The sequence below is a fragment of the Botryllus schlosseri genome, chromosome 16 (genome assembly GCF_051294905.1).
Source record: "Botryllus schlosseri isolate E-star chromosome 16, Bs_hap1, whole genome shotgun sequence".
Taxonomy (NCBI): domain Eukaryota; kingdom Metazoa; phylum Chordata; class Ascidiacea; order Stolidobranchia; family Styelidae; genus Botryllus; species Botryllus schlosseri.
Window position 1 is genome coordinate 6,199,514 of NC_137251.1, and position 24,740 is coordinate 6,224,253.

At 40.8% G+C, this 24,740-nt stretch overlaps 3 protein-coding genes and 2 long non-coding RNA genes across 8 annotated transcripts; 2 read left to right on the forward strand and 3 right to left on the reverse strand.

Moving 5' to 3' along the window:
- Window positions 1–20: 20 nt before the first annotated feature.
- On the forward strand, window positions 21–13,987 carry LOC145458814 (poly(ADP-ribose) glycohydrolase-like). The gene is made up of 13 exons (XM_080337308.1): window positions 21–319; window positions 2,289–2,447; window positions 2,514–2,610; window positions 6,594–6,719; window positions 7,234–7,425; window positions 8,156–8,317; window positions 9,291–9,451; window positions 9,511–9,605; window positions 10,716–11,000; window positions 12,116–12,254; window positions 12,319–12,470; window positions 13,014–13,142; window positions 13,748–13,987. The coding sequence occupies exons 1-13, from the start codon at window positions 21–23 to the stop codon at window positions 13,894–13,896; spliced, it is 2,145 nt and encodes a 714-aa protein (XP_080193434.1). The 3' UTR covers window positions 13,897–13,987.
- Window positions 2,257–6,598, reverse strand: LOC145458826 (uncharacterized). The gene is made up of 2 exons (XR_013921201.1): window positions 6,337–6,598; window positions 2,257–2,716 (listed from the first exon to the last, which is right to left on the reverse strand). It is a non-coding gene; the product is annotated as an uncharacterized LOC145458826 (long non-coding RNA).
- Window positions 13,988–14,243: 256 nt separating the features above from the next.
- Window positions 14,244–15,266, reverse strand: LOC145458821 (RIIa domain-containing protein 1-like). The gene is made up of 3 exons (XM_080337318.1): window positions 15,082–15,266; window positions 14,545–14,621; window positions 14,244–14,473 (listed from the first exon to the last, which is right to left on the reverse strand). The coding sequence occupies exons 1-3, from the start codon at window positions 15,175–15,177 to the stop codon at window positions 14,332–14,334; spliced, it is 315 nt and encodes a 104-aa protein (XP_080193444.1). The 5' UTR covers window positions 15,178–15,266; the 3' UTR covers window positions 14,244–14,331.
- Window positions 15,267–15,535: 269 nt separating this feature from the next.
- Window positions 15,536–16,506, forward strand: LOC145458822 (uncharacterized). 3 transcript variants are annotated; one of them, XR_013921196.1, is made up of 3 exons: window positions 15,536–15,759; window positions 16,100–16,178; window positions 16,223–16,506. It is a non-coding gene; the product is annotated as an uncharacterized LOC145458822 (long non-coding RNA). The 3 variants fall into 3 exon arrangements; XR_013921197.1 differs by having other exon boundaries at window positions 15,536–15,901; window positions 16,100–16,506; XR_013921195.1 differs by having other exon boundaries at window positions 16,100–16,506.
- A 2,294-nt stretch (window positions 16,507–18,800) lies between these two features.
- Window positions 18,801–24,456, reverse strand: LOC145458817 (tRNA-specific adenosine deaminase 1-like). Of its 2 annotated transcripts, none has more exons than XM_080337314.1 (3): window positions 24,282–24,456; window positions 21,343–21,476; window positions 18,801–19,890 (listed from the first exon to the last, which is right to left on the reverse strand). In XM_080337314.1, exons 2-3 carry the CDS (start codon window positions 21,474–21,476, stop codon window positions 18,873–18,875), a joined length of 1,152 nt encoding a protein of 383 aa, XP_080193440.1. In that variant the 5' UTR covers window positions 24,282–24,456; the 3' UTR covers window positions 18,801–18,872. The 2 variants fall into 2 exon arrangements, with proteins under 2 accessions (XP_080193440.1, XP_080193439.1); XM_080337313.1 differs by having other exon boundaries at window positions 24,226–24,455.
- Window positions 24,457–24,740: the final 284 nt, after the last annotated feature.

Genomic DNA, 24,740 nt, shown 5'->3' on the forward strand with positions numbered 1-24,740 from the left:
TAGAAATTTATATAAACACCATGAGTTTTTATGAAAATTCTTTTGGATCCAAGAAGAAATTGCGGCAACTGTCCATAACTGACTTATTTCAACCTGCGCAGAAGAAAAGATGTACTTCAAATAAATCAGAACGGACCTCATCTGACGGTATCGAAATGGAAAATAAAGTTGGTGATGGTCCCCAAAAGGTTTCAGTGGAACAGAAATCCAGTGAAACTAACAATATTACACAGGAATTGTCTTTCGAAGAAACAAATAAACAATGCAATGATCACATCGAACGGCCGCAGGATAAAGCTGACGGAGATACCAGTGACAAGTTCGTATATCTTTTTCACCTATCTATAGTTTTGTACATCAATAATTGTCACTGCTGCTCTTCGAGACATAAGCCTGACACTAGCAGACTTGGTCAACTAGATAATCCTAGTTATCTAATTCAACTAATAAGAATGAGATGGTGGTAATCTAATTGTAATCTAATTTCTAAAATGTTTCTTTGCTCTAACTATAATCTAATTTGTGAAGTGTTTCTATGCTGTAATTTTAATTCGCAATCTCATTACTGGTTTTCCTTTGAATCAGTGTTCCCCAAACACTTTTTACATGACCTTCAAGCTGCAAACTAGGTATCAAACGCCCCCTAACCCCCTCCTACCTCCGACAATTTTTTTTACATTGCACAGTCACTGCTTGGCGCACAGATTTCTATGTTTATCTTATTCGGGAGTTCTTGAACTTTTTTAACTGCGCACCCTTTAGACTTGCGCACCTGTATCGTAAGCTTCACCGCATACCCTTTTGAAATAATGTGGCATCAAGTACGTACGCAATTGAAAGGCAAAACGCAGCGAACTATGTATTTACACTTTCAAACGTCGTTTCACCACGATGAATGATTTTGATTCTACTTCTCGAGTAAATGTTTTCTTGGAAGAGTTTCGGAGGAATCGCCATTGCAGAAAATTGTCACTGTGCCAGAAAAATGAAGTTCCTCGAGTGAACCCGAAAACTCTCTCGCACCCCCCTGAGGAGGACTTCAGCCCAGATTAGGAACCGTTGTTCTAATTCATTGGCTGCGCGATACACATTATGTGTGTTTTGTCAGTCACAACTTTCATCTTTGTTTGGTTGCAATATTCGCCCAAACCTTCATCGTCCTCGTTCATGTGTTTGAATGTGTGTTCATAATTTGCACTCAGTAAATGTCACTATGTTGGATAATTAGTCTTTCTTACTTGATTGATTGCTTGGCTGAGAGTGTTGGTGACGCTTTCTGATTGAAGTCGAAGTCGGCTACAGTAGCATATTCATAAATGTGACTTGAGTGCACACTTGCACAGACAATTTTCTATAGTCCATAGCGCCCACTTTTACTCTCTGCGGCGCCCCGAATCGTGCCCCGAATCGCCCAATTTGTAGCTGGCGCCCGCTTGGGAGCCGCTGCTCTGAAGGCTACAGGAAACTGCATAGTGCGAAACGAGCCAAGCTTGCTGTACAGACATTTGCTGAATCTCATGCTCACGGGAATCAACGTCTAATTTTGAAAAAAAAACTGTGCAGCTATAATTCTAATTTGAATGTGATTTGAAAAATACTGTATAGCCATAATTCTAGCTCTACTCTTATTTGGAATACTGTGTAGCTATAATTCTAATATTAATCTTATGTGGAAAAGCGGGAAATTTTCTAGTAGTTCAAGTCCGCTAGGCAAGCGGTGACAAACCATTTTGACCATGCTATCCTAACAGCATATCATTGCTTCGTGAAGGGTCTTATTGCAACTTATTGATCACACTAAAAGTTTTGAGATTTAGCCAAGGTGACATCATATTTGCCTTGAGCATTGAGCAATTGCCCCACGTTTCATGTGGTGTGGCAAATGAAAATACATTGATCAAAGTCATTCAAGGTCCTCTGCAATCTTAAAAGAACTAAAGGATTAACTGGGTTCTTGCATCTTCTCGAAACAAGGAAAAATGTCCAACATCAATAAATCAATAATGAACTTTGATGAAGAAAAAAATGCACAAGCTCAATTTCAGTCAGTTCCTGATGACACTCCTCATCAGCTGCACGTCTGCAGCTACCGCATAGCCTAATATAACTTGCCATGTCAGTTTCAAATTTTTTTTTTCGAAATATGTTTCAGTACCACCAAGCTCTGCTTAGTACCTATAAAATTGGTGTTTCACTGCCTAATTGGGTAGGTATAGTTTCTGTGCTATTATCTTATATCGGTCATTTTTAGTTCAGTTAGTACTAAATTGTATGTAACTTTGTTTCAGACTATCTCAAGGAAGTCAGGATTTAGTGGAGGCTATAATAGCAGAAAAAAGTGAACGCTGTCGGAAATTTTTGAACCAAAACATTGTGGAAGAAGACGATGCCGTATCAAACTCATCTATAGAAATGTCGTTGAAACCTGTGACGACGCCTGCAAACAAGTGTGTACCAGTACAAAGCAACCGTACGTTATTAAGAAAAGTTCTCATTTCAAAACTATGTTCCAGGATAAAGGAAGACGACACTCTTTTAATATATGACAGTCCGGACATGTTTGCTGATACATTTCCGACGCCAGATTTTGATCTCGGCATAGATTCGCAGGTATTGGTTCAAGGTTCAACAATATTGAATTTTTCTGTGTAGAATTTCTTGCTTCTGTAGTGTATCAAGTCAATAAATAAACTCATTTCGATAATGTTATGTAGGCCTATTTGATAGACCAGGGGTCGCCAACTCAAAACGGGTCGCGGGCCACTTTTCAAAATTTGTAGAGGCCGCGGGCCGCATTACTTCAATATCGAGATGAAATAGGAAACACATAGTTTAACAGCCACGTTTTGATAACTCTACGTCAGTACAACGCTGTTCTCTCTAATATGGGCGACGGGCATAGTTACCGCAAAAGAAATATTATTTTATTGAAGAATGCAAATAGCCTACAACAAAAATCACGATCATCACTTTCATTCTATTGTGAACTGTGAGCTGCGCACAATACCTGACAACAATTTTCAGCAACTAAAGCAGATGTGGCCAACTTTCTTTCTATTCACGGCCGTATTTCGATTACTTATGTTGGCTACGGCCGCATTCTAGTGCATAGTCGTAATGAACTAACTGTAGGCCAAATACCCACGTTAAACTGTCAATGTCCATTTTCCATTGCCGGTGAACTCCGGACTAATCTATTCACTAATATCGACTTACTTTGCGCACTAAAATCCTGAGTAATCATGTTATGAACAAGCAGGTATTCGTTGGCTAGTCGCGCAAGGCGCGGATTTTTTTTCATATTCTTGAGTGAATTTCGTCGTTAATACAAGTTTCACATATTACTATCAAATATTTATCCTCTGTCAGCCCATGTGATCCAATTCAGCGGTATAGTTGATGCATGGGGTGTTAGGGTGGAGTGAAAAATGGAAAATTTTGAATTTCAAAACGGACACTTGATATGTGGTGCCAAATTAAAAAAAAATTATTTCTATAATAATTTTGGGCTCGTGCACCCTCTAGTGGTCGTGCAATTGCACCGAACGAGCCAAAAATAGCTAATTTCGCTATATATTGATTACCGCTTATGCTAGAAAGCTGGTTTTGTGCTTAAAAGATGCGGAAGCAACAAGTTTCTATCTCACTTCCATAGAACTTTTGTCTTGAAAATGAACAGAAAAAAAGTTACAAGCAAATTATTGATTTTTAGGCTGTTTTTAGGTAAAATTAGGCACTGAAGCAGTGGCTATGATGCCAAAAGCTTGTAGTGATTGATCTTATGACTGACAACTCCATATTAAAAGCACATAAATTGCAAATCCATATTGAAAACACAAAAACATAAATTCTATATTGAAAAAAGATATATTTCGAATATGAATTCACTACCAGAGTATTAGTATGCACAAACTTTAAAATCTTGTTTCGTAATAAAGGATTTCATCTGCTTTCCAGATTTCAGTCTTTGTGTGATGAGGCCATCTCTACGTTCAGATCCCGACACATGGGCAATGGGCATATGCTTCGGTCACCACTTTAACGTCTCTTTCCACTGCCTGGTTGTGCCAAGGATGATTGATCCTTAATGGTGATGACCTTAGATTTTCCAGCTCAAGATATGTAAAGCTTTTGATTGCTGGTGGATGTTCCGCATCTTTAGATGCAAGTTGACAATTCGGTGGTATGACTTGGCCTTGAGGTTTATAACTGGGATTTTGAACAATCTCATTCTAGTGTTAACACTGTTTTTAGGTTTCGGTTCATTAACATATCCTCCTTCTAAGTCGGCAATTGGAATCTGATATTCTGTTTGATCTGCTCATAGTTATAGACTTGCAAGTCTTCTGAGGCCTTCATCATCATCACCGAGCATTCCCAGATGTGCAAAACATGCCTTTTGTTGTAGCAAAGATAGTGCAAGGTTACGAATTGTGTATTAGAAAGCTTTTGTAACATGGGAAACTATGTTGCAGAAGTTTTTAGCACCATCAACAATGGAATTGTGCCTTTTTATTTCAAACCATGACGGAAAATAACCCTCAATGCAGAATTGAGCAGGATAGTTCAGATTGCTTGATGGATGACTTTGTCGCACATAGAAACTCAAAATTCGGCATGTTCTATGTGGGACTGAGTCATCCATAATTGTGCCTTTTTATTTCAAACCATGACGGAAAATAAACCTCCATGCAGAATTGAGTAAGATAGTTCAGATTTCCAGATTTTTTGAGGTTCTATACATAGCATACATGTGCGACAGAGTCATCCATCAAGCAATCTGTACTATCTTGCTTAATTCTGCATGGAGTTTTATTTTCCGTCATGGTTTGAAATAAAACGGCACAATTCCATTGTTGATGGTGCTAAAAACTTGTGCAACATAGTTTCCCATATTACAAAGCTTTCTGATACACGAATTCGCAACCTTGCACTACCTTTGCTACAAGAAAAAGCATATTCTGCACATCCGGATAATGTCTTTTGGGAATGCTCGGTGATGATGATGAAGCCCTCGGAAGACTTGCAAGATTACAACTATGAGCAGATCAAGCAGAATACCAGATTCCAATTGGCGGCTTTGAAGGAGGGTATGTTAATGAAATGAAACATAAAAACAACGTTGACACTAGAATCAGATTGTTTAAAATCCCAATTATAAACATCAAGGCCAAATCCTAGCAATAAATTGTCAACTTGAATCTAAAAGATATGGAACAGCCACCAGCAATCAAAAACTCACCATATCTCGAGATGGAAAATCTAAGGTCATCTTCTCAAACATCCTTGGCACAACCAGGCAGTGGAAAGATACGTATAAGTGGTGACCAAAGCATCTGCCCATGTGTCGGGATTTAAACGTAGAGATGACTTAATCAGAGAGAAACTGAAGTCTCAAAAACAGATGAAATCCTTTAATACAAAACAAGATTTCAAAGTTTGTGCAGACTAATACTCTGGTAGTGAAATCATCTTCGAAATATATCTTTTTTCAATATGGAATTGATGGTTTTGTGTTTTCAATATGAATTAGCAATTTATGTGTTTCCAATATGGAGTTGTCAGTCATAAGATCGATCACTACATGCTTTTGGCCTCGTACCCTGCTTCAGTGCCTAATTTTACCGAAAAAATGGTCAAAAAATCAATAATTTGCTCGTAACTTTTTTTCTGTTCATTTTCAAGACAAAGTTCTGTGGAAGTGAGATAGAAACTTGTTGCTTCCGCATCTTTTGAGCCCAAAATCAGCTTTCTAGCGGAAGCGGTCATAAATATATAGCGAAATTAGCTATTTTTGGCTCATTCGGTGCAATTGCACGACCACTAGAGGGTGCACGAACCCAAAATTATTATAGAAATTATTTTTTTTCAATTTGGCACCACATATCAAGTGTCCGTTTTGAAATTCAAAATTTTCCATTTTTCACTCCACCCTAATGGGGTGTCTTCGAAAATTTAGGGAAGTTATTATGAATGCTGTGCTGCTGCTGCATCTTTGGGTGGGCCAACTGTTATTAGTTCCCTTTCTTGCATGCTATTATTTCTTGACATCCCATCAGGATTGTCAGTATGGTGGAAAGATATTGGATTCACCCACACGTAGGCCTACCAGAAACAAATTTCTTTCGTGATGAGGAGAACACGGTTACAAATAGCTTACGAATAGCTTACGAATAGCTTATTTCGAACAACAACAACAATATGTTTCAACAAAACTAAATTTCAGCATTTCAAAATGTTTTACTAATCGTTCTTCCGAAATTACGAAATCAGGTCGCGGGCCGCAAAATAGAACCTCGAGGGCCGCATGCGGCCCGCGGGCCTCGTGTTGGTGACCTCTGTGATAGACCAAATAAAATTGTGTGGGTATCATGCTACTGAAAATCATAGTCTTAGTTAATGAGTTTTACTATCACAAGGTCCATCGTACAGTAATTTGCAAAGAGATCACTAACCTTGTTGAACGCACATATCTGGAATGTGTATCTGAAATAGTGATTATTATGTGCCATTCTTTTATAATATCTTGTCTATTTCACTGCTGCTACTGTACCAGCTCCACATCGGTTTACATATGTTATTGTGTTTTATAGCCGCCTGACGAGGACAATTCGGTGAAATGGAAGGGGATGAATAAACAAGACTTGAAAACCGCACCAGACTGTCTTGCTCCCTTGCCTAAATTGGAACAGACAAAATATCACAAGGTTCTATTTGATGTAAGAGGAAGGTATTTATGAAGGAGCTTGACGTGTAGTTTTTCTGGTGCATAATATAGCCTGTTTCGTTATATGCTACAGATTGTGTGTACGTATGTAATGAGTCGGTGTATATGCCGCAAAAACATCAAGGACAAAAACACACGTCGTCCTGTTCTCGGTGAAATATTGTTCGACAGCTTGTCGATATAACGCTGGCCGGTGTGATATCATAGTTTCAAAAATTTCTGTCACTGTAAGGCGAAATACACATTAGTCTCAACCCTTGTAATGAAGACGCTTTTAGAACAGTGATTGACGATGCAATGCTGTATCCCGATCTTTAGACTACTTACTTTGGTACTTTTTAGACCCTTTGTCTTATATTTCTACTTGATAGTTTTAGTATGTCTTGATATTCCCTACTTCAAGTACTGTTTTTTCGGAGAAATTTTCTGCAATGCTTGTCCTCATGTTTAAGTACTTTAACACCTCTCTGTGCAATACCTGGGGTCATCAAATGCATTTCTTACAGACAGATTACTTCGATATTGGTCCACCTCCGCCAAGTCACGGCACATACATAGACGCGTGGGACTCGGTTCATGTTAAATTGCCGTGTTCGCCGAAGAATTTGTTCCCTAAGAGTGGTAAAGGTCTCACGAACAGATGGGAACTGATTGAAAACGCATTGTTTGATGATTTCTCTACTGTAAAGAAGTTGGAGGTATGTCTGCATTATATTACATGGTTTAATATGCATTCAGCATTACGTATTTCTACACCATGAATAAATGCTGAATTTCTGGTTATTATTCATGGTTCTGCTTGTGCATATGCACCTTAACGACATTACATTCTTACAAAGTAATTTCACAAAATGATATTATCAATAGCTTCATTGTTTTATAGAAGTAAATTGCCTTGTCACTTTTTATGGCTTTTCCGCTACTGTAATCATCTACATCTGGCCCATACAATTGTAGCTTAACTATACTGCTTCCTTAGAGTGCTGCCACTTTGACATTAAGCTCTTGTAAGACACCGTCTGCACAGCTTAGCTGCCAATGAAAAATTTAGCCAAACGTCCAACACTTACTTAATGATTTTAGAACCAAACTCGAACACATAGTAGAAATAGTTGCTGGTTGCTGCTAACATATCAAGCCATAAAGAAGACTGTTTTATTGTAGCAATTGTGATAATAAAACAGCGATACAGTCACATTTCTGTTACCTTTGCTGTGTCTTTTATTGTAAGCCACTCAATTTCTTCTGTTTTTGAAAAGTATTTGCGAGGCATTAGAACTATTTCCAGTTGCTTGCTCTTGCCGATCTGATTTCAGACGAATTTAAATTACATTTGCAATCTTAAAACGCGTCAATTTAGACATATCTTTCACTATTTGAATGAAGGTATCTATACAACACATCGCGCCAACATCTAACTATTTTCAGACGGCAATCAAGTCTTACAACGTGAGGCTCAACCAACCGTTCAACGCCCTGGACGCCCTTGTGAACGATGTGTTTACGGAGAGCGAAAGGAATGCGTTTTTCAAGAAGACATTGCCGGGCATGATAAAGCTGGCTCTCTCGTTGCCCAGCTTGATTACGCAAGTATGATTTGATTTGAGCGGTTTGTTTGTAGCTGTAGCGATCTTCGAGTGTAATTAGCTCTATGATCAAGACTAAAAAGTCGCAGGAATGTGTAATGGATTTCAAGTGGCTTGTCAGTGATACATTATCTTCTCTATACTTGTGTTTTGTGCTGCTAGTTCTTGCTCTTCCACTTCTACATTTTTTAGGAAAAACCACTGAATTTTCACACTTTCGATTTGGAAAAGTATAAAGTGTTTTTAACATGTGTTTGCATCACTTTTAAGAATGAAGTCGTCGTGAAAATCGCGTGAAATATCCCCTGCACATCAACGCTGTACCTATCTATAGTGTTATCATCAGTCATTTCGAGTAAAAAACATACACAGTAGTTACCGATTAACTGCTAAATGTATACTTCCCCTCGGCCAAATCTACTTTGGTATAGTATAAGTTATTCATATTGATATGAACCCGAATATTTTCTGCTATTCTCTACTAGTTGCTGACGATTATCACTGACGAGTGCCAGCCAAAAATATTTGGGTTCATTTAAACGTGAATATACGATTCTATTGTACATTGAAGTTCTGTACCTAAAAGAAGCTTCTCGAATTTACTTTTCTAAAAATAATACATTGAACACTCTCGTATTCGACATTTCATGCTGGTGGCGTCATATTTTGTGCTACGATTGTTGATATCAGATGTTCTTTGGAATTCTCTACTAGTTGCTGACCATTACCCCTGACGAGTGTCAGCCGAAAATATACGGGCTCATTTCAATATGAATATACGATTCAATTGTCTGTTGAAGTACTTCACCTCCAAGAAGCTCTTCAAAACTTGCATTTTCTGCATCCAATTGAAGCAGTTTTGACATGTCTTGGAAATCACTACTGGTACTTGAAAATCAGTACAGTAGCAGCACTGTCCACTTGACCACGTTTTAACATTGCTTACGGTCAGTCACTCATTTGAATTTTTGTTACAGCCCATTCCGTTACTCACCGCTCAGCGGACGCGCTGCCTCACCCTCAGTCAACAGCAGTGCGCCTGTTTGCTGGCCAACGCATTTTTCTGCACGTTCCCTCGGAGGAATTCGAGCAATCCCGACTCGGAATACGCAAACTATCCGACTATCAACTTCAACAGGTTTGGTTCATTGTCGATTTGTTTTGCTGTAGGGATGACTGTTTGACGTTTGTTTCAAGATTATTAATCGGGAAGGGCTCCTGCCGACCGATCGGGCATCATGTTGAGAAATTGAAGACGCTACTGCACTATTTCGAAAGAGTGGTTAATGAAAGTGAGTATTAGACTTGGCGGTGATGTTTGAAATTTCAGGGTAGTCGGAGTAGTCTAACGCAGGCATTTTGTCAAAAGCTCACACACTTTTAGCTGTTAATCGAAATGACAACATGCCTCCTCCCTACTATGCTACTATTGCTACTGCTAAAATCTCCAGGGTTCCGGCTTGACATGAAGATCTTAAGCATCATATCGCTGGCACCCATCTGTACCGTTATACAGGGTTGTAATGACTCGAGTCGTGCTTTTCTGATGACTCGACTTGACTCGAGTCATTTTCTCGAACTACGGAAATGACTCGACTCGAGTCAATCTGTATATTGACTTGAGGCTCAGAAGGCCAAGACCGATATTTCATTGTAATTTCAGAAAATAGTAAAGTAACAACACTATTGGGATTTCGTCTATCGGTACTGGTACTTGAAAATGCGACCAGAAACTGATAAAAGTGAGAAAAATTAGCATAAAATAAATGCAAGCCATTCGATATCACCAAACGGAGTTGTAGAAAGCGGGTTTGACAAGACTGGAACCGGAAACTGAGCAGTCAACACAATGACGGACTCGAGTCATAATACCATGACTCGGACTTGGACTTGACTCTGTGGTGAATTGAAAATATCTCGACTTGACTCGAGTCAAAACTATAAAAGTGAGATTGACTTGTGACTTGGTTTCCACGCTGCCATTATTCAGTCAGTTACACACTAATATTATTGTGTTTTTGCTTTTGGGTATTTTTTTACATGCTCAATCTGTTTACTTTTGTTTCGGTTGGCGAAGTAATAAAATCTCTCTCTCTCACTCTCTCTTTACTTATCCAAAATGACTTGATACACTACCAATAGCTGCAATTCTCAAGACCTTATTCGGTTACCGCTGTAGTTCCTCAACCAGTGAACTGAACAATAAACACTGACTGGAACTCTACCCCTTGGTCTCGGACTCGGACTTGACTCGGCAGGGAAATGAAAACGACTCGACTTGACTCGAGTCAAAACTATAAAAGCCAAATTGACTTGCGACTTGGTGACAACTCTTGCAAAATCTACTTGAAGTGCTTCGTTACTGACCACCTCTGCTAACCAGTGACAACTTCGCCTTTCAGTGCCCTCCGGAGCCGTCACTTTCGAGAGACGCGCTCTGAAAGACTTCCCGGTCTGGAGCAAGAGTCCCTCTAAGTTGTGCGACGTGCACGTGACGTCGGAAGGTTTCATCGAAGACGACGGCGCGGGGATGCTACGAGTGGACTTTGCGAATAAGTTTATCGGCGGCGGGGTTTTGAGCTCGGGAATGGTTCAGGAAGAAATTCTTTTTGTGTTATTTCCGGAACTGATCGTTTCGAGGCTGTTTTCCGAAGTTATGGACGATAACGAATGTGTTTTCGTCACGGGTGAGATTTGTGGATTAGGAAACCATCCTTTTTCATGCGCGCATTTAGGGTGGGGCTGTGCAAAGATGATATATTTTTTCAATTTTACTGGCCACTTGATAAAATCGTTGGCTGTCTTGTGCTGTATACTAGGGTAGTTATGTTTTAGACTGCTCTCACTTTTACTGCCACATATTTAGCCGTTCCACATCAGTAACGTAGGCTCATTGTCAATATTTTTCGTAACACATTGGTAAGAAACACACCCAAAATTCATGGGTTGTAACCAAGTCACAAAGCTCCGAGTCACAAGTCAATCTCACTTTTATGGTTTTCACTTGAGTCAAGTCGAGTCATGTTCAATTCACCACCGAGTCAAGTCCGAGTCCAAGTCATCGAACAGGGGTTCGAGTCCGAGTCATGCTATTATGACTTCGAGTCCGAGTCCAAGTCATTGTGTTGACTGCTCAGTTTCCAGTTAAAGTCCTGTTAAACCCACTTATATAACTCTGTTTGATGATATCGAATGGTTCGCATTTATAATATATATATTTTCCTCACTTTTAACAGTTTCTGGTCGCATTTTCAAGTACAAGTACCAATATATGAAATCCCAATAGGCTGGTTACTTTACTGTTCTTCGAAATGACAATGAAATGTCGGTCTTGACCGTCCGAGTCTCGAATGATATGACTTTGTTCGAGTCATGGGCAATGACTCGAGTCCAAGTCGAGTCAATACACAGATTGACTCGAGTCGAGTCATTTCCGTATTTTGAGAAAATGACTCGAGTCAAGTCTAGTCATCAGAAAATCGTGACTCGAGTCATTACAACCCTGCCAAAATTACTTTGAAGCTGGTCTGCTTCTCTCTTAATAGCTGTTTCAGTGATATTTTGCCCTGGTAGCTACTAACTGCGCTCGGGTGGCATCAAAGACTTATCCGACAGCCCCTTGACACCATCCCTTTGTCAAAGGTGCACAGGCACACTTTTCCAAATCTATAAATTCCATTTCTGTATTTCTTTTGCTCTAAATTGAGGTATTGTGATCAAAAGGCTGTGGTAAAGCCAGCTATGGCTGCATTTGAGCATCATTAACACGTACGGATCTTATTTCACCGCATTGGTTTTGCAGGAGCTGAAAGGTTCTCGAACTACACGGGTTACTCGAATCAGTTCAAGTACGACGGCGACCATGTCGATTCGAACACGAGAGACACTTGGCGTCGAAAAATTTCATATTTCGCGGCGTTGGACGCGACCTATTTTTCTCAGTGAGTCTGAGTATTTCGTCGAGCGTTAAACGGGTTGTGTTGCGATGTCAACTGTGTTTCTCAGACCTCGAAACCAATACAAAGCCGGCAGCGTGAGACGGGAGTTGAATAAATTATATTGTGGGTTCCAGGACGCGGTGAACCCCGACTACGCACCGGCAATCGCTACTGGGAATTGGGGGTGCGGTGCGTTTCGTGGTAATCCAGTGTTTAAAGGTGGCTACCTTCACATAATTGCGACGGTTCAGCGTGAAGCTGTTAAAATATGAGCATAATAATTTTGTGGTACAGACTTATTCAAGTGGTACTGTTTTTAGGCTGCTTCGACGTTTACTTGAATTTTTAGGGCAAACTATTTACTTCTTACAGTATTTGTAGAAAGTAGGTTTGGGGTATCATTGCGTCACAGTGTGAATGAAATTGTCTTAGCAACTGGACGAAATAGCCACTGTATCAATGTATCATAGGGTTACCATACGTACTCGTTTCGAAGGATTTGTCCTTTTCAGGAAATTGAAAATCTCCTTTTTGGCAATTCGTCCTCCTATACAGCTTTTGCAGCTAGGCTAATGAATGGACAGGGTCTACTGAAAATCCTTAAATGTCGCGAAATAGGTGATGCGGACGTTCGAGCGGGTCATCCGGGAGTCGAGTGGTGACCTTTTTTAGTCAACACCACACACCATACCAACAATTCTGATTGATTGCTTTTACCTTTGTCAAATCTTATCCATCACTACTTTTTCTCCTCTCCCGCAGCCCTACTTCAAATGATGGCAGCCGCCGCGGTCTGTCGGGACATTTGCTATTTCACTTTTGGCGATACGGCGCTGATGGAAACGATATACGATATGCACCGCTTCATTACTTCGCAAGATCTCGGCGTCGGTGAGTAATCGCCGATGGTTAGGGGCCGGAAAATATCGAGTACCTGATAAATGAATCGATGTACTAACAGTATGAAAGAATGAGGATTCGTGAAGAAAACAATGTCGGTAACGCAGCAGGCAAATTAACCTACTCCTCAGCACTTTATGAAAATGCTGCTGTTTGATCACTACCAGATGCCGTCAAAGTAGTTTGACCGTTGACACATAAATTTCTAATCAACGACAAGTGGGAATAATGGTTCTAAAATCATAACTGATTTGAGCAGTAGACATACTTGAGTACTCCAAGAAAGAAGTACGTTGTTGCTGACCGCCCCTGATCACAAGTCACGGAAATTTCGTTTCCGTGCACAGTACATGCATAGCCTGATGTGGCATGTTTTGGAAGCCGCGGTACAACCAATCAACAACTTCGAGTCACTATACTAGACATAAATGTTTGTTATTGACACTATAATTGTTTAGCCCAAGCCATTCATGGCGCAGAAGGTGTGGAGACTGACTACATTCATCTCTACAATGCACTCTCATCTTTGAACAGTGCTGCAATCACAGCACAACCAGTTTTACTCCCACAATAACTAATATTAATCATCATGGCAGACGATCTTTGGAAGTTGCTATGTCAATACAACGAACGAAGAGTATTACCGCTCGGACAGAAGATGTTACCTGAAGACGACGATATTTTCGAATTCATCAAAGAGATCGTTTGCTGCTACGATGATTCCACGGACAACGAAGAATATTAACTTATGAAAGCTCCTTTTTATATATTTTTCTATGCATTCCGACTGTTTACATGATGTTACGAGTAATAATTACCGGCAATTCTAATTGTAATTCTGTGGCTGTATGTGAATTGTCAGAAGCAATCAGAGTAATGCAATGATTTTGAAATTTGTACCAAACCAGAGGTATATAGAACTGCAAATGCGGGTTAATATTGTCATCTGATTTCCAAGAGTAAGAGGCACCTAGTCCAGTCAGTCTTTAAGGTGAATCAGAATTGTAAAAGAAATGGTCCCACACATGAGACATATCCATTTCATAGCAGTCTGTCAAATATTCTCATCCACAGCCAAATATGTATCCTTTGCGCGCAATCGGATTTACTCAAAAGAAGAGACATGCATAGGTATTGGCGTGTATTGTTGATCCGTGATGATCCCAGCGCTCGTTGTAAATCACAGTTCGCCCGAAAGTTTCGCAGCGTGGCTCTCGTCCGAATGTAGCATGTGCAGTTTTTCTGTTGATGGCAGTTCTGGATTCGTGAAATAGGCGGCGGCAAATTCGCGGACGTTATTCGGCCGTCTCAGTAGCAGTTCCCTGAATTAACGCGAAAGAAGGTTTCTGATTACTACACTGGGCTGTGCCGTGTGTTCAAGTGCAATACATGCCTTAAAAAGCTTGATGTTAGAACGTTGATTTCTGGGTGTTGTCGCAAGTAGTCTTCGTTACCCATACGGGTTTTAATCTGGAATTAGATAAATACAATACAGTTGAAATAGATGACGGTAGTCTGTCAAGTGTGTGGTACACAGAAAGTGGCTATTCATGTACTGGCATACCATTACGGTAATCTATACCTACCTAATCTGGCAAGCATACTGTATCTTATCGTTACAGCTGTGTGGATTTGCAGGAAGTTAATACAAAATTCTTTGAGATAAAGTTTGTGCAGTGTTTCTCTGACTATAGATCCATTCAAAATCTGATATGCTGCACTGGAAAATTTCCTTTGAAGTTGAATCATTTACATCTTCTAAGCCTAGGTCTATGTGTCTGTTTAAAACACTGCTCCAAGTCGTTCTGACATATTCCTAACTTTTCATTGTATCGCAATCTTGCAGTGTTTTGAATTGATGAAATTACTAATGAACTGATACCGAATAACCGAAGCATTTTCAATAGATGCAAGGCAGCGTGGTACGCACCTTGTATTCGCTCAATGAAATTTGCTGTTCATCCGATAGCGCGCCAAGATCGTACTCTTCCATACCCTGCGGCTGATTCTTTTCTGGTCTGGCCATTGTCAATTCAATGCGTCGTCAATACGGGTGGTTTTGTTGCAGACCTAAAGATCGCGCACGGGTTCCAGTCAACTCAAAAACGAGCCACTCTGATGGGTTGCTATGGCGACCCAGAATCGTTTACCGCTTCACTGAATATGGTCCAGGAGCCTGACTGATGAGTAGCGGTACATAATGCGATACAAAATACATCATTCCGTGAAATGAACAGACGGGATGTTGAAACGAACCAAAAACGGTCTTGTCGGTAGGGTCAAGCCCGCCTATTACATCTTATCGAGGAAAATCCTATCGTAAAACACCAGAATGTCTTGTTTACTAAATTGCCGTGCGACATATATAATACATACCCTAACCATAGCAATTTACAGCGTAGCTGGCATGGAAACTCCATAAGCGAAGTTGTGTTTTGCACTGCCACCTGGTGTTGGGTTGACAGATTCCGCTGCTTCTACCAGATTCAGTGTGTTACTCCGTTTCAGCATTTGCTGCAGCCGACACTTTGCTAAGTATCCATAAACTCAGAGTGATCTGCTCAAGATGGAGTTGAGTGAAGTTCAATTACTGGAGATTTTTGATGATGTGAGTATCCTAGATCATTTTATATTATCTTTTAACAGTGCGACAATTAGCCTTTTTGTGAACATTTTGAAATCCTGTTCAGTTCATTGTTGATAACTTCCATTTCAAAACACCGCGCGACTGTGATGCAATTTAAAGATAGGTGGGTGTCGTAACGACTTGGAGTTGTCTGTGAAATCAAACATATACAATGGAAAGAAGTTAACTGGGCTGTTTCGGTTCGAATCGCGTTGGTCACATTCTGTATAGAAATAAGTAGGAATAGATATGAGCGAGTGGCGTATAAATTTACAGGCTTTATCAATTGAAATTTAATTGACCTTGAGATTTTATTTATCAGATGGATGATGAAATTTCTGTTCCGGCTGAATTAATTGAAAGTCCGGTACCGTTACTCTTGGAAATATTATTTGGCTCCGGTACCGATGAACTTCTTCCACCAGTAAAAGACATCATAGAACAGGCCATAACGGAGTTAAAACTGGAAATATCGAGTGGTCGCCGGGAAACTCTGACTAGTGACATTGTTAAGATCCACGGGACGAAACAGAATAAGCTCGTAATTTATTGAGTTGCTACGCAAAACTTATTCTGTGCACTACCATGACCCTACGGAAGTTGAGATCAAGAGGACGTGACTGCAGTCATTCCCCAAGTAATACGTTTGCGAACACCAATGGAGCAGAGATCTGCCTCAAACGACTCGACCCTTACGGGCGACGATAGAAAGGTGTTGCAGTACATATCCGGAGCTGTAGTCACGACACCAATGGTCGCTGGTTCGAATCACGGTTCTGACCAACGTCTACGTGTCGGATATTTCTCTGGGCTCCTCATCGCCGACCTCACTACTACGGTAGTGCATTGAAAAGTCCAGACTGAAAGTGAGCCGTGCTATAAGTCGACAGCAGAGACCACGATGGGGACGCATGGGAGTGAGAGACAATGAAGATGGCTGCGAGAGAGAATGATAAAGACGTTCCCAACAAGACAATAAAAGCAAAGACCCATGAACTTTATGAAATTCATGTCGTGGGGCACAAGGCCTAGAAAGGCGATAAGCCCCCACTGTGTTGTGCCTATCAATACAATACAATACAATATCCGGAGCGCTGCTAAAGTGGGGACTTCACAAGTTCTCCGGTGAAGATGTGAAGTGGGTATCTTCGCAGATATCGCAGCCCGGTTCCCTTTGCCCCGAATATGAAAAAATGAACCGTCGATTTTTATCGTGCCTAGTCACGGATTCATGACAATTGTGATTGCGGCAAAAGTAGAAGTCCGTAAACAAATTAATATTAAATCCATGGACGAGCAAGCAGTCATCAATGCTGATATTACTCATCACAAGATTTGTGTGTGTGTGAACTCACACACATGAACTTCAAGTATTTATTAGCTACACACAAACAGACCACATTAAACAAAAGGCGATCTGCAGCGATACGAAAGAAGCTCAAAGAATGAATATCATGAATGCTTTTCAAGTGCCTGTTTCGACGTCTCGTAACTATCGTTGCAATAAAGTAACAATTTATTTTCTGTTGAATTTATTGTAAACTTGAACTCAAATCAATAAGCTCCACGCAACACCTCAGCTGATCGGGCATTGGCACTGCATAATGCCACAGAAGGTGCGTCTGTACGTGCACATTGCTGTCTCTGATGACCGAAATAAGATCGAGTGGGTCTTGGCCGACTCTACGGGGCAGTACATAGTCAGCCCCATCCTCAAACACTCTTTTACAATGGCAATTATGGATTTAGTGGCAGTTTGTAAACCTTGTTCGGTCGCAGTGCTCAGCATCATAAGTGATGGATTCACATCACCCTTGTTTCATCTTGTTTCAGCCTGAACTCGCCAATAATTTAGATAAGCCAGGAATTATTGTTTAAGCCAAATCAATCAGTCATCATTAACCGAATAATATGGCCGGTGCTGTGGTTTGAAATTGGAACCTTGAAATCCCGCATTCATTGAATCGAACCACTTGTCCATGGTGAGCAGGTACTTCGACAATGCAGGTGATGTCTCACTCAATGCAGAACCTACAAACCGATAGTGTTCGGCGATAGGTCAATCGGAAATTGCACATATTTCTGATGCAGTCAATCGTTCATTGATTGTCACTGCTCAGTGAAACAAGTTGGTTGACAGCTTGCTCATAAGATTATAAATTTGAATCTGATTGGTTTCACAAATGCCACTCCAAACTGCTTTCCAGTAATGGTAGGTATTTTGGAGATGTTGGGCCTGCCTTTCGTACTTGTGCTCGTGCATTCGGGAATGCAGCAGTACTTTCCGCTTCTGCTTTCACAACCTTCCGAAGTAGGCTCATAGTCGGCAGCCATTAGTGCACACTGCCGTATGTTGCCGTACCAACGTCCGACCATAACCGGGAATAAGTACACAGATGTAAAAATAACAGGCAGGTTTCACTCGTTTGAATAATTTTCACTCGGAATCCAGCACTAGAATCACCTTCGGCAGCTCAACACTGAAATCATAGCAATTTACAGCTACAACCTGCTAGTTGCTATGCTGAAATTATCGAATGTTTATATTCGATACTGAAAGTGTCCACCTAGCACCAGGTGTCGCTGTAAACCACAACATCGATACTATTCAGATGGGACTCTCCATGCCAGCTACGCTGTAAATTGCTATGCCCTAACAAGGAATCTGGTTGATCCATTCGCGTTCGCGGAAACCCCAAAGTGTGCGCCCGCTAGGTTTTTAAGCTTTTACGACTGTGGTGCCTTCGGCAGCTTTCGACGATGTACAGCACATTTATATATTGATTGCGAATGAATAACGCACTTAATTTACTATAGAGAGCAGTCTTGTAATTGAAATGATGAAATTTTATGAATAAACTTGGAGGATTCAAGGAACTTAGGGTAGTCTCAGGCACCAGCCTTGGACGATTATTCCTAGGTCTATCGATCTATCATCAACCTATCATCACCAGGTCGCTTTAGCAGATACACGATTTTTCTTCACTCAACACCCCTAATAACATGTCTTACCGAAATTCTACTTCATATGAAATTGTGTTTTATTCTGCAAAACGCAGCTGATATCACGCGAAAGAGAGGCAAAGTATATCATATTATATGAGGCAAAAGTTATCAAGTTTGTGATGATGTACGATCCAATTTGTAAAAGCAGAACGTCTGAGCTCCTTCCATGCCGCTTGGTATAACTCGGCAGAGCTTTTATATGCTCTGTAGCTCAAAGAATCCATCGCAGTATTACGATTGGATAACTTCTTCGAGAAACCATGTACTTTCATGAAGCATTGAAAAAGTGACATTCTCGAGATCTTGCTCTGTGCCGCAGCTGATTCAATTTGCTTCTTTGTTGCTCCCAATTTGAATCCATTGACCAACACCTCTAAAGAGTCGTCTGGAACTTTACACCATGAAATAGCCCTCGCACAAGGCTTCATATTTCCCACATTTGCGTAAGGAAACTTCAAACCACTGAAAAGGAGTCGAGGCTTGCGAATGCGATACGGCTCTTTTAAATTGACATGGGATATTCTATCCCACAATGCTCGACGCATGCACCGTTCTGAATACGGACACCTACTGATGACTATGGAAGACATGTAAAGTGGCTCTTGTATGAGGAGCGATAGCAATGCACCAAGATACCCAACTGCATTCCATTTCGCTAATTTATCGCTGCAAGACATAGAGATTGTCGCCTCACCACGACCTGGCTTATTACGGAGCAGTCCTGGGATATGGTAATCTCCATTACTGGAACATTGTTTTGGGTCTTGTTTTTCCCCAGTAACTGGTTTCCCTCCCGTTCTTAATATGTCTGTGTATGCAGTTGTTCCGTCTGTATCCAATTTTGGTTTCTTCATATCACTCTCAGTCTCAGAATCAAGCTTTCTTTTGCGTTGAATGTCTCGGGTGATCTCTGACTTCTCGTCTGCTGTCATACCAGTGCAATCTTCAACAGGAATAATAGATGCATCGCCGCAGGGTGTGTGACTGATGTAGAAATGATATTGAATGTCGTGTCGAATCCGGCACGTTCCAGTTTTTGGATCCGGATTCGAGAAAATGTGACTGCCTTTCCCCATGTACACTTTTTCCAAATGGTAGTAAATGTACCTTATAAAGAAGACATAAATAATGATCAAACTATATCACACTACGATAGACATATGGCATCCACTGTTTGTCCTGAATCAAATACCAGATCAGCCACTGGAGAATAGCTACTACTTCAGTTTGTGGAAAGTGTATTCGTAAACCACTTGGCAGGGCCGAGTAGTAGCTGAGTTTATATTTTCACTCAATTCGTTTCAATTTGGGCCTATCAGAGCCATTTTACAGCATACAAGTCGAGTTGATGCCAGGGCAAGACCGCAGTTGCAATATTGCCCCAAACCACAGCCATACTCCAACGGAGGTGGTCAAAGTAGTCACCGTCGCTACTCAAGTAGAAGTAGGAGTTCACAAGTAAGTAGGTATTCCATGCCTATTTTTGCCTAAAAAACTGAAAACTGTCAATTAGAAGTAGTAGCAGTCTAAAATCAAAACTACTTAATAGCCTAAGTAGTGCGAGTAGGCAAAAGCTACTTCATTCAAGTACTACTAAAAGAAGAAGTGCTTCGTTACTGACCACCTCTGTACTCCGTAAACCTCTAATAATAACTGAGAAGTGGTTCCTGATAACAGTATTATTTGCGATGCGCGAGGATGCCGTGAGACATCGGGATCCTGTAATAATCCGTTTGTTCACCTTTAACCCTTCTAGTGTACGTGCTGTATGTATTTTCAAATCGAGTGATGCTGAGATTCATGATGTTCCTAATCAATTTCACGCAGAAGTTATGAATTTCAAGACATTATGTAGAAGTAGAAATTGAGAGGTTTGAAAATTTCTCAATTAGTTCGATTTAAGTAGTTGGGATGATGCTTTAGCAGACTACTTTAGACGACACTTTACGATTAATGGGGACTCATCAATGGCACAAGAATTATGTGCAATTCTTAATATATATTCTACTTGTGCAACTTTGCATTTATTCATAGGTTAAATACCGTAATAAATGATCAAACTGAAATACAAAAGAACAGTTGCATCGACTAGCCTAATCCCTATTGCTCCAACAACTCACAAGACGTGGGTGCTAATACATACATGCACGTACGTCGCACAATCACAACAACAAGAATACGAGATCGCTCATGCGTTTAGGGAAACTATTAGAGAGATATTAGTAAGAGATAATCACACGCTACTGTTATGACAATTTTTTGACTATATTTCTCGTAAAGATCAAAAACCAATTTCTATTTGGCAAAATATTGGGCTAGGCTGCAGAAATTGGTTAAAGTAGGAGTCTAATAACATAGCATCATGAATAAATAGTACAGGTAAAGAAAAACGGTCTCTGGCTACAACCATGTTGTAAGAGAAGAGCCAATTTTCAAGGAAGACATTTCAAATGAAGGAATGATGACATTTTTAGCCTGCAGCCTGCTATGTAGATGCACACCAAAATCTCTGTAGTGGTACTGCTAACGACTAATTGATATAATAACAATCGGATCTACCTTCTGAAAGCCCGTCTTGCTATCACCTCTGCATGAGAGTCATTCAATATTTTCCCGTCATCCCGCATTTTGCTCGGCCCAATACATTTCGTCCCCGTTCCAAGCGAAACGGCAGTAAACGTACCTGTCGCCATCTGAAATTCACGAAACTTGTTTATTGCATATTGATAGATGCGACTGGGTTCACTGAACGAGCTCAACATTCGATCAAATTATATAGCTGCACACTTTCAATGCAATGAAAGTAACTCGTCTTAACAATCAAAATTCTTGGTTTACTCGTTGAGAGGAAGTTTTTCAACTCAACGTCGTATGCTAAAATTCCATCAAGTCAAGTATGTTGAAAAACATTGAATTAACTAAAGATAACAAGCACCAGACATAAACAATGGGCCAGATTAATGAAGCATTTTCCACTTTCTCAAATACTGGATGAGGTTGCCGAGCTTGCTACTTTTGAAATCGAGTACTTCGTAGGCTACTTGCTTAGTGCTTGTCCTATTTAGCAAAGAATAAAGTAGTTTAGGCCTTTGAGTTGTAGTTAAGTTTGAAATTTTCACCTATAATGAAGCAATTATTGCTGCGTTATTCCTTAAAATTTGCAACATATAATTACAATACGAGCCATTTCATCTGCAACACAAAATTAGCCTACATTACTAAATTTAGATAAGATGAATACCGCTGAAACGGCTTATAATTAACAGTGTTGGGATGACTCAGTCACTTTGCTAAAATGAATTGACTTGACGGCACTTCTTCGATGGCAGTCAGAGATCGGAAAGTGTTCACCATGATCACCAATGAATGTTTTCCATGAACACGAACAAAAATTTATAAACGTCAAAATAAATTGTTTTTGTGTGCCTTTGGAGAGACGGATATTAGGGTTGGAGTGGGGGGTATTAGGGTGGGGGAAAGGGAGATTGGAGGTATGTTAGGGACAAGGTTGGGGTTAGGGTATCCCAAGATTAGGGTGGGGTTGGGGGGATATTAGGGTTGCAGGAGGGGGGATATTAGGGTTGCGGGAGGGGGGATATTAGGGTTGGGGTTAGGGGGATATTAGGGTTGCGGGAGGGGGGTATTAGGGTTGTGGGACGGGGGATATTAGGGATGGGGGAGGGAGATGGGTTAGGGACAAAGTTGGGGTTAGGGTATCCCAAGATTAGGGTTGGGGAAGGGGGATATTAGGGTTGGGGGAAAGGGGATATTAGGGTTGGGGTAAGGAGGATTGCAGGTGGGTTAGGGTATCCCAATATTAGGGTTGGGGGAAAGGGAGATGGGTTAGACCCCGGTTAGGAGTAATCTAACCCCAACTTTGAACCTAATCCACCTCCAACCCCCCTTTCCCCCAACCCTAATATCCCCCTTCCCTAACCCTAACCCTAATATCCTCCCTCCCGCAACCTTTAACATCCCCCCTAACCCCAACCCTAATAACCCCCCTCCCGCAACCCTAATATCCCTTTCCCGCAACCCTAATATCCCCCTCCCACAACCCTAATATCCCCCTTACCCGAACCCTAATATCCCCCTAACCTCAACCCTAATATCCCCCTCCCACAACCCTAATATCCCCCTCCCGCAACCCTAATTTCCCCCAACCCTAATATCCCCCTCCCCAACCGTAATATCCCCCTTCCCTAACACTAATACCCCCTACCCTAACCCTAATATCCCCCTCCCACAACCCTAATATCCCCTCCCGCAACCCTAATTTCCCCCAACCCTAATATCCCCCTCCCCAACCGTAATATCCCCCTTCCCTAACACTAATACCCCCTACCCTAACATCCCCCCTCCCACAACCCTAATAACCCGCTCCCGCAACCCTAATATCCCCCCTAACCCTCTCCAAACGCAAAAACAATAATTTTGACGTTTATAAATGTTTATTCGTGTGCATGGAAAACATTCATTCGTGATCATGGTGAACACTTTTCGATCTCTGACTGCCATCGAAGAAGTGCCGACTTGACTCGGCGTATCAAAAATGTGGATTGACTCGTGACTTGGAGCAAAATTCACGAGTCAATTTCAAGTCATCAAGTAGGCTAATCGGTGTCGATAAAAATCATTGTATCTTGCATATGGTCGGATTGCTCGCAAAACACTTGTGTAACCTTTGAGAGCGACTAATCATTCAATGATTGTGCGTTTCACTGTGCCTTCATTGTTCTTTCCCAAATAAATTGACCGCAAACGAAGTGATCGAAGCTTTTAGCTTACGATGTCGTAAACTAGTATAGTAAAGTAATTCAATAGTAAAATGTATATTTCTGTTTTTACCTTAACCAAACCTCTTGGTTTATTGAAATTCAAATATAGTTTATATAGTCATCAACCATTGACGCAGGCTCGAATGTATATTGCATCTTATCAATTCGTTTCTCTATTCTCTCTTTTGGCTGGTAACTATAAACTGAGGCTATGATATTACTTACGTAGTTTATAAGCAGTTCTACGTATATGTGAGCGATACAGCGCCTTCTTGAGTGTATATTTAACTATATTCGTTCATTGGTTCAGAATCAATGACCACTCAATCTGTATTTCAGACAGCCAGCATAATGCAATGACATAATCCTGCCTCATATTTCGAAAAGCCAACTTGACTTGAATTGTGACTTGACTTGACTCGAGTCACCTTCGAAAATCGATTGACTTGACTTGACTCGAGTCAAAATGTGCAATGACTCAAAATGACTTGTGATTCGAAGGTAGTGACTTGATCCCAACACTGATAATTAATAAAATACTTGAATAAAATATTTAGTTTTATTCAAGTAGCATCATTACCTGTTTTCATCATCTCTAGCGGCTAAAGAAAATGGAGCCACGAAGAATACTAAATTCACTAGATGATGGCATGACATATCTTACGTTCTCTTCAACCACTCCTGCCAGCACAGTCCATTCTTTTCCTTGTAACGGCTTACCTTTTTTCGGTAAACCCGACAAAGTTTCCAAGCACGAGGACGTCACAATATCTGAAAGTGGTCTCGTATCTTGATCCATGTTTTTGAAGTCTACAAACCTCAGCGTGGTGCTTGTTTCTATGCTATGGTATGCTGTAAACAGTGTAAAGCCTGGTATATCAATTCGATATTCGGCATGAGTAGCTACGATAAATATTCCCATAGAGCCATCTATGAGAAATTTGTGGCCTGTGGCAGTGGGTGGTTGGCTGGGGAAGGGAGCGAGCGAGAGAGTGTGAAAATGTGAAATTTGCATTCGTAAACACTAGATTGCGCAACCGGAGCCACACGCATGACTGCAAAATAGTTACTCGAAACAAGTACTAATGTCGTGTGCAGTTGGAGGCGAATGGGAAATTTTTTGAATGCCTATTATACCATGTAGCAATTCTCGATTCATTATAGACCATCCTCCATACC

What these genes read in the sequence shown, in the direction of transcription:
- LOC145458817 (XM_080337313.1), bottom strand. Translation starts at nt 24,360, where the DNA reads ATGGATCAAGATACGAGACCACTTTCAGATATTGTGACGTCCTCGTGC. An exon ending in CAGGAGTGGTTGAAGAGAAC is followed by an intron (nt 21,477 to 24,225) that starts GTAAGATATGTC and finishes CGTGAATTTCAG; the next exon opens with ATGGCGACAGGTACGTTTAC. An exon ending in GCAAGACGGGCTTTCAGAAG is followed by an intron (nt 19,891 to 21,342) that starts GTAGATCCGATT and finishes CTTCTTTATAAG; the next exon opens with GTACATTTACTACCATTTGG.
- LOC145458814 (XM_080337308.1), top strand. Translation starts at nt 21, where the DNA reads ATGAGTTTTTATGAAAATTCTTTTGGATCCAAGAAGAAATTGCGGCAA. An exon ending in GACGCGACCTATTTTTCTCA is followed by an intron (nt 12,255 to 12,318) that starts GTGAGTCTGAGT and finishes TGTGTTTCTCAG; the next exon opens with ACCTCGAAACCAATACAAAG. An exon ending in TTCGCAAGATCTCGGCGTCG is followed by an intron (nt 13,143 to 13,747) that starts GTGAGTAATCGC and finishes TCATCATGGCAG; the next exon opens with ACGATCTTTGGAAGTTGCTA.
- LOC145458821 (XM_080337318.1), bottom strand. Translation starts at nt 15,177, where the DNA reads ATGGCCAGACCAGAAAAGAATCAGCCGCAGGGTATGGAAGAGTACGAT. An exon ending in TTTCATTGAGCGAATACAAG is followed by an intron (nt 14,622 to 15,081) that starts GTGCGTACCACG and finishes ATCTAATTCCAG; the next exon opens with ATTAAAACCCGTATGGGTAA. An exon ending in CTAACATCAAGCTTTTTAAG is followed by an intron (nt 14,474 to 14,544) that starts GCATGTATTGCA and finishes GCGTTAATTCAG; the next exon opens with GGAACTGCTACTGAGACGGC.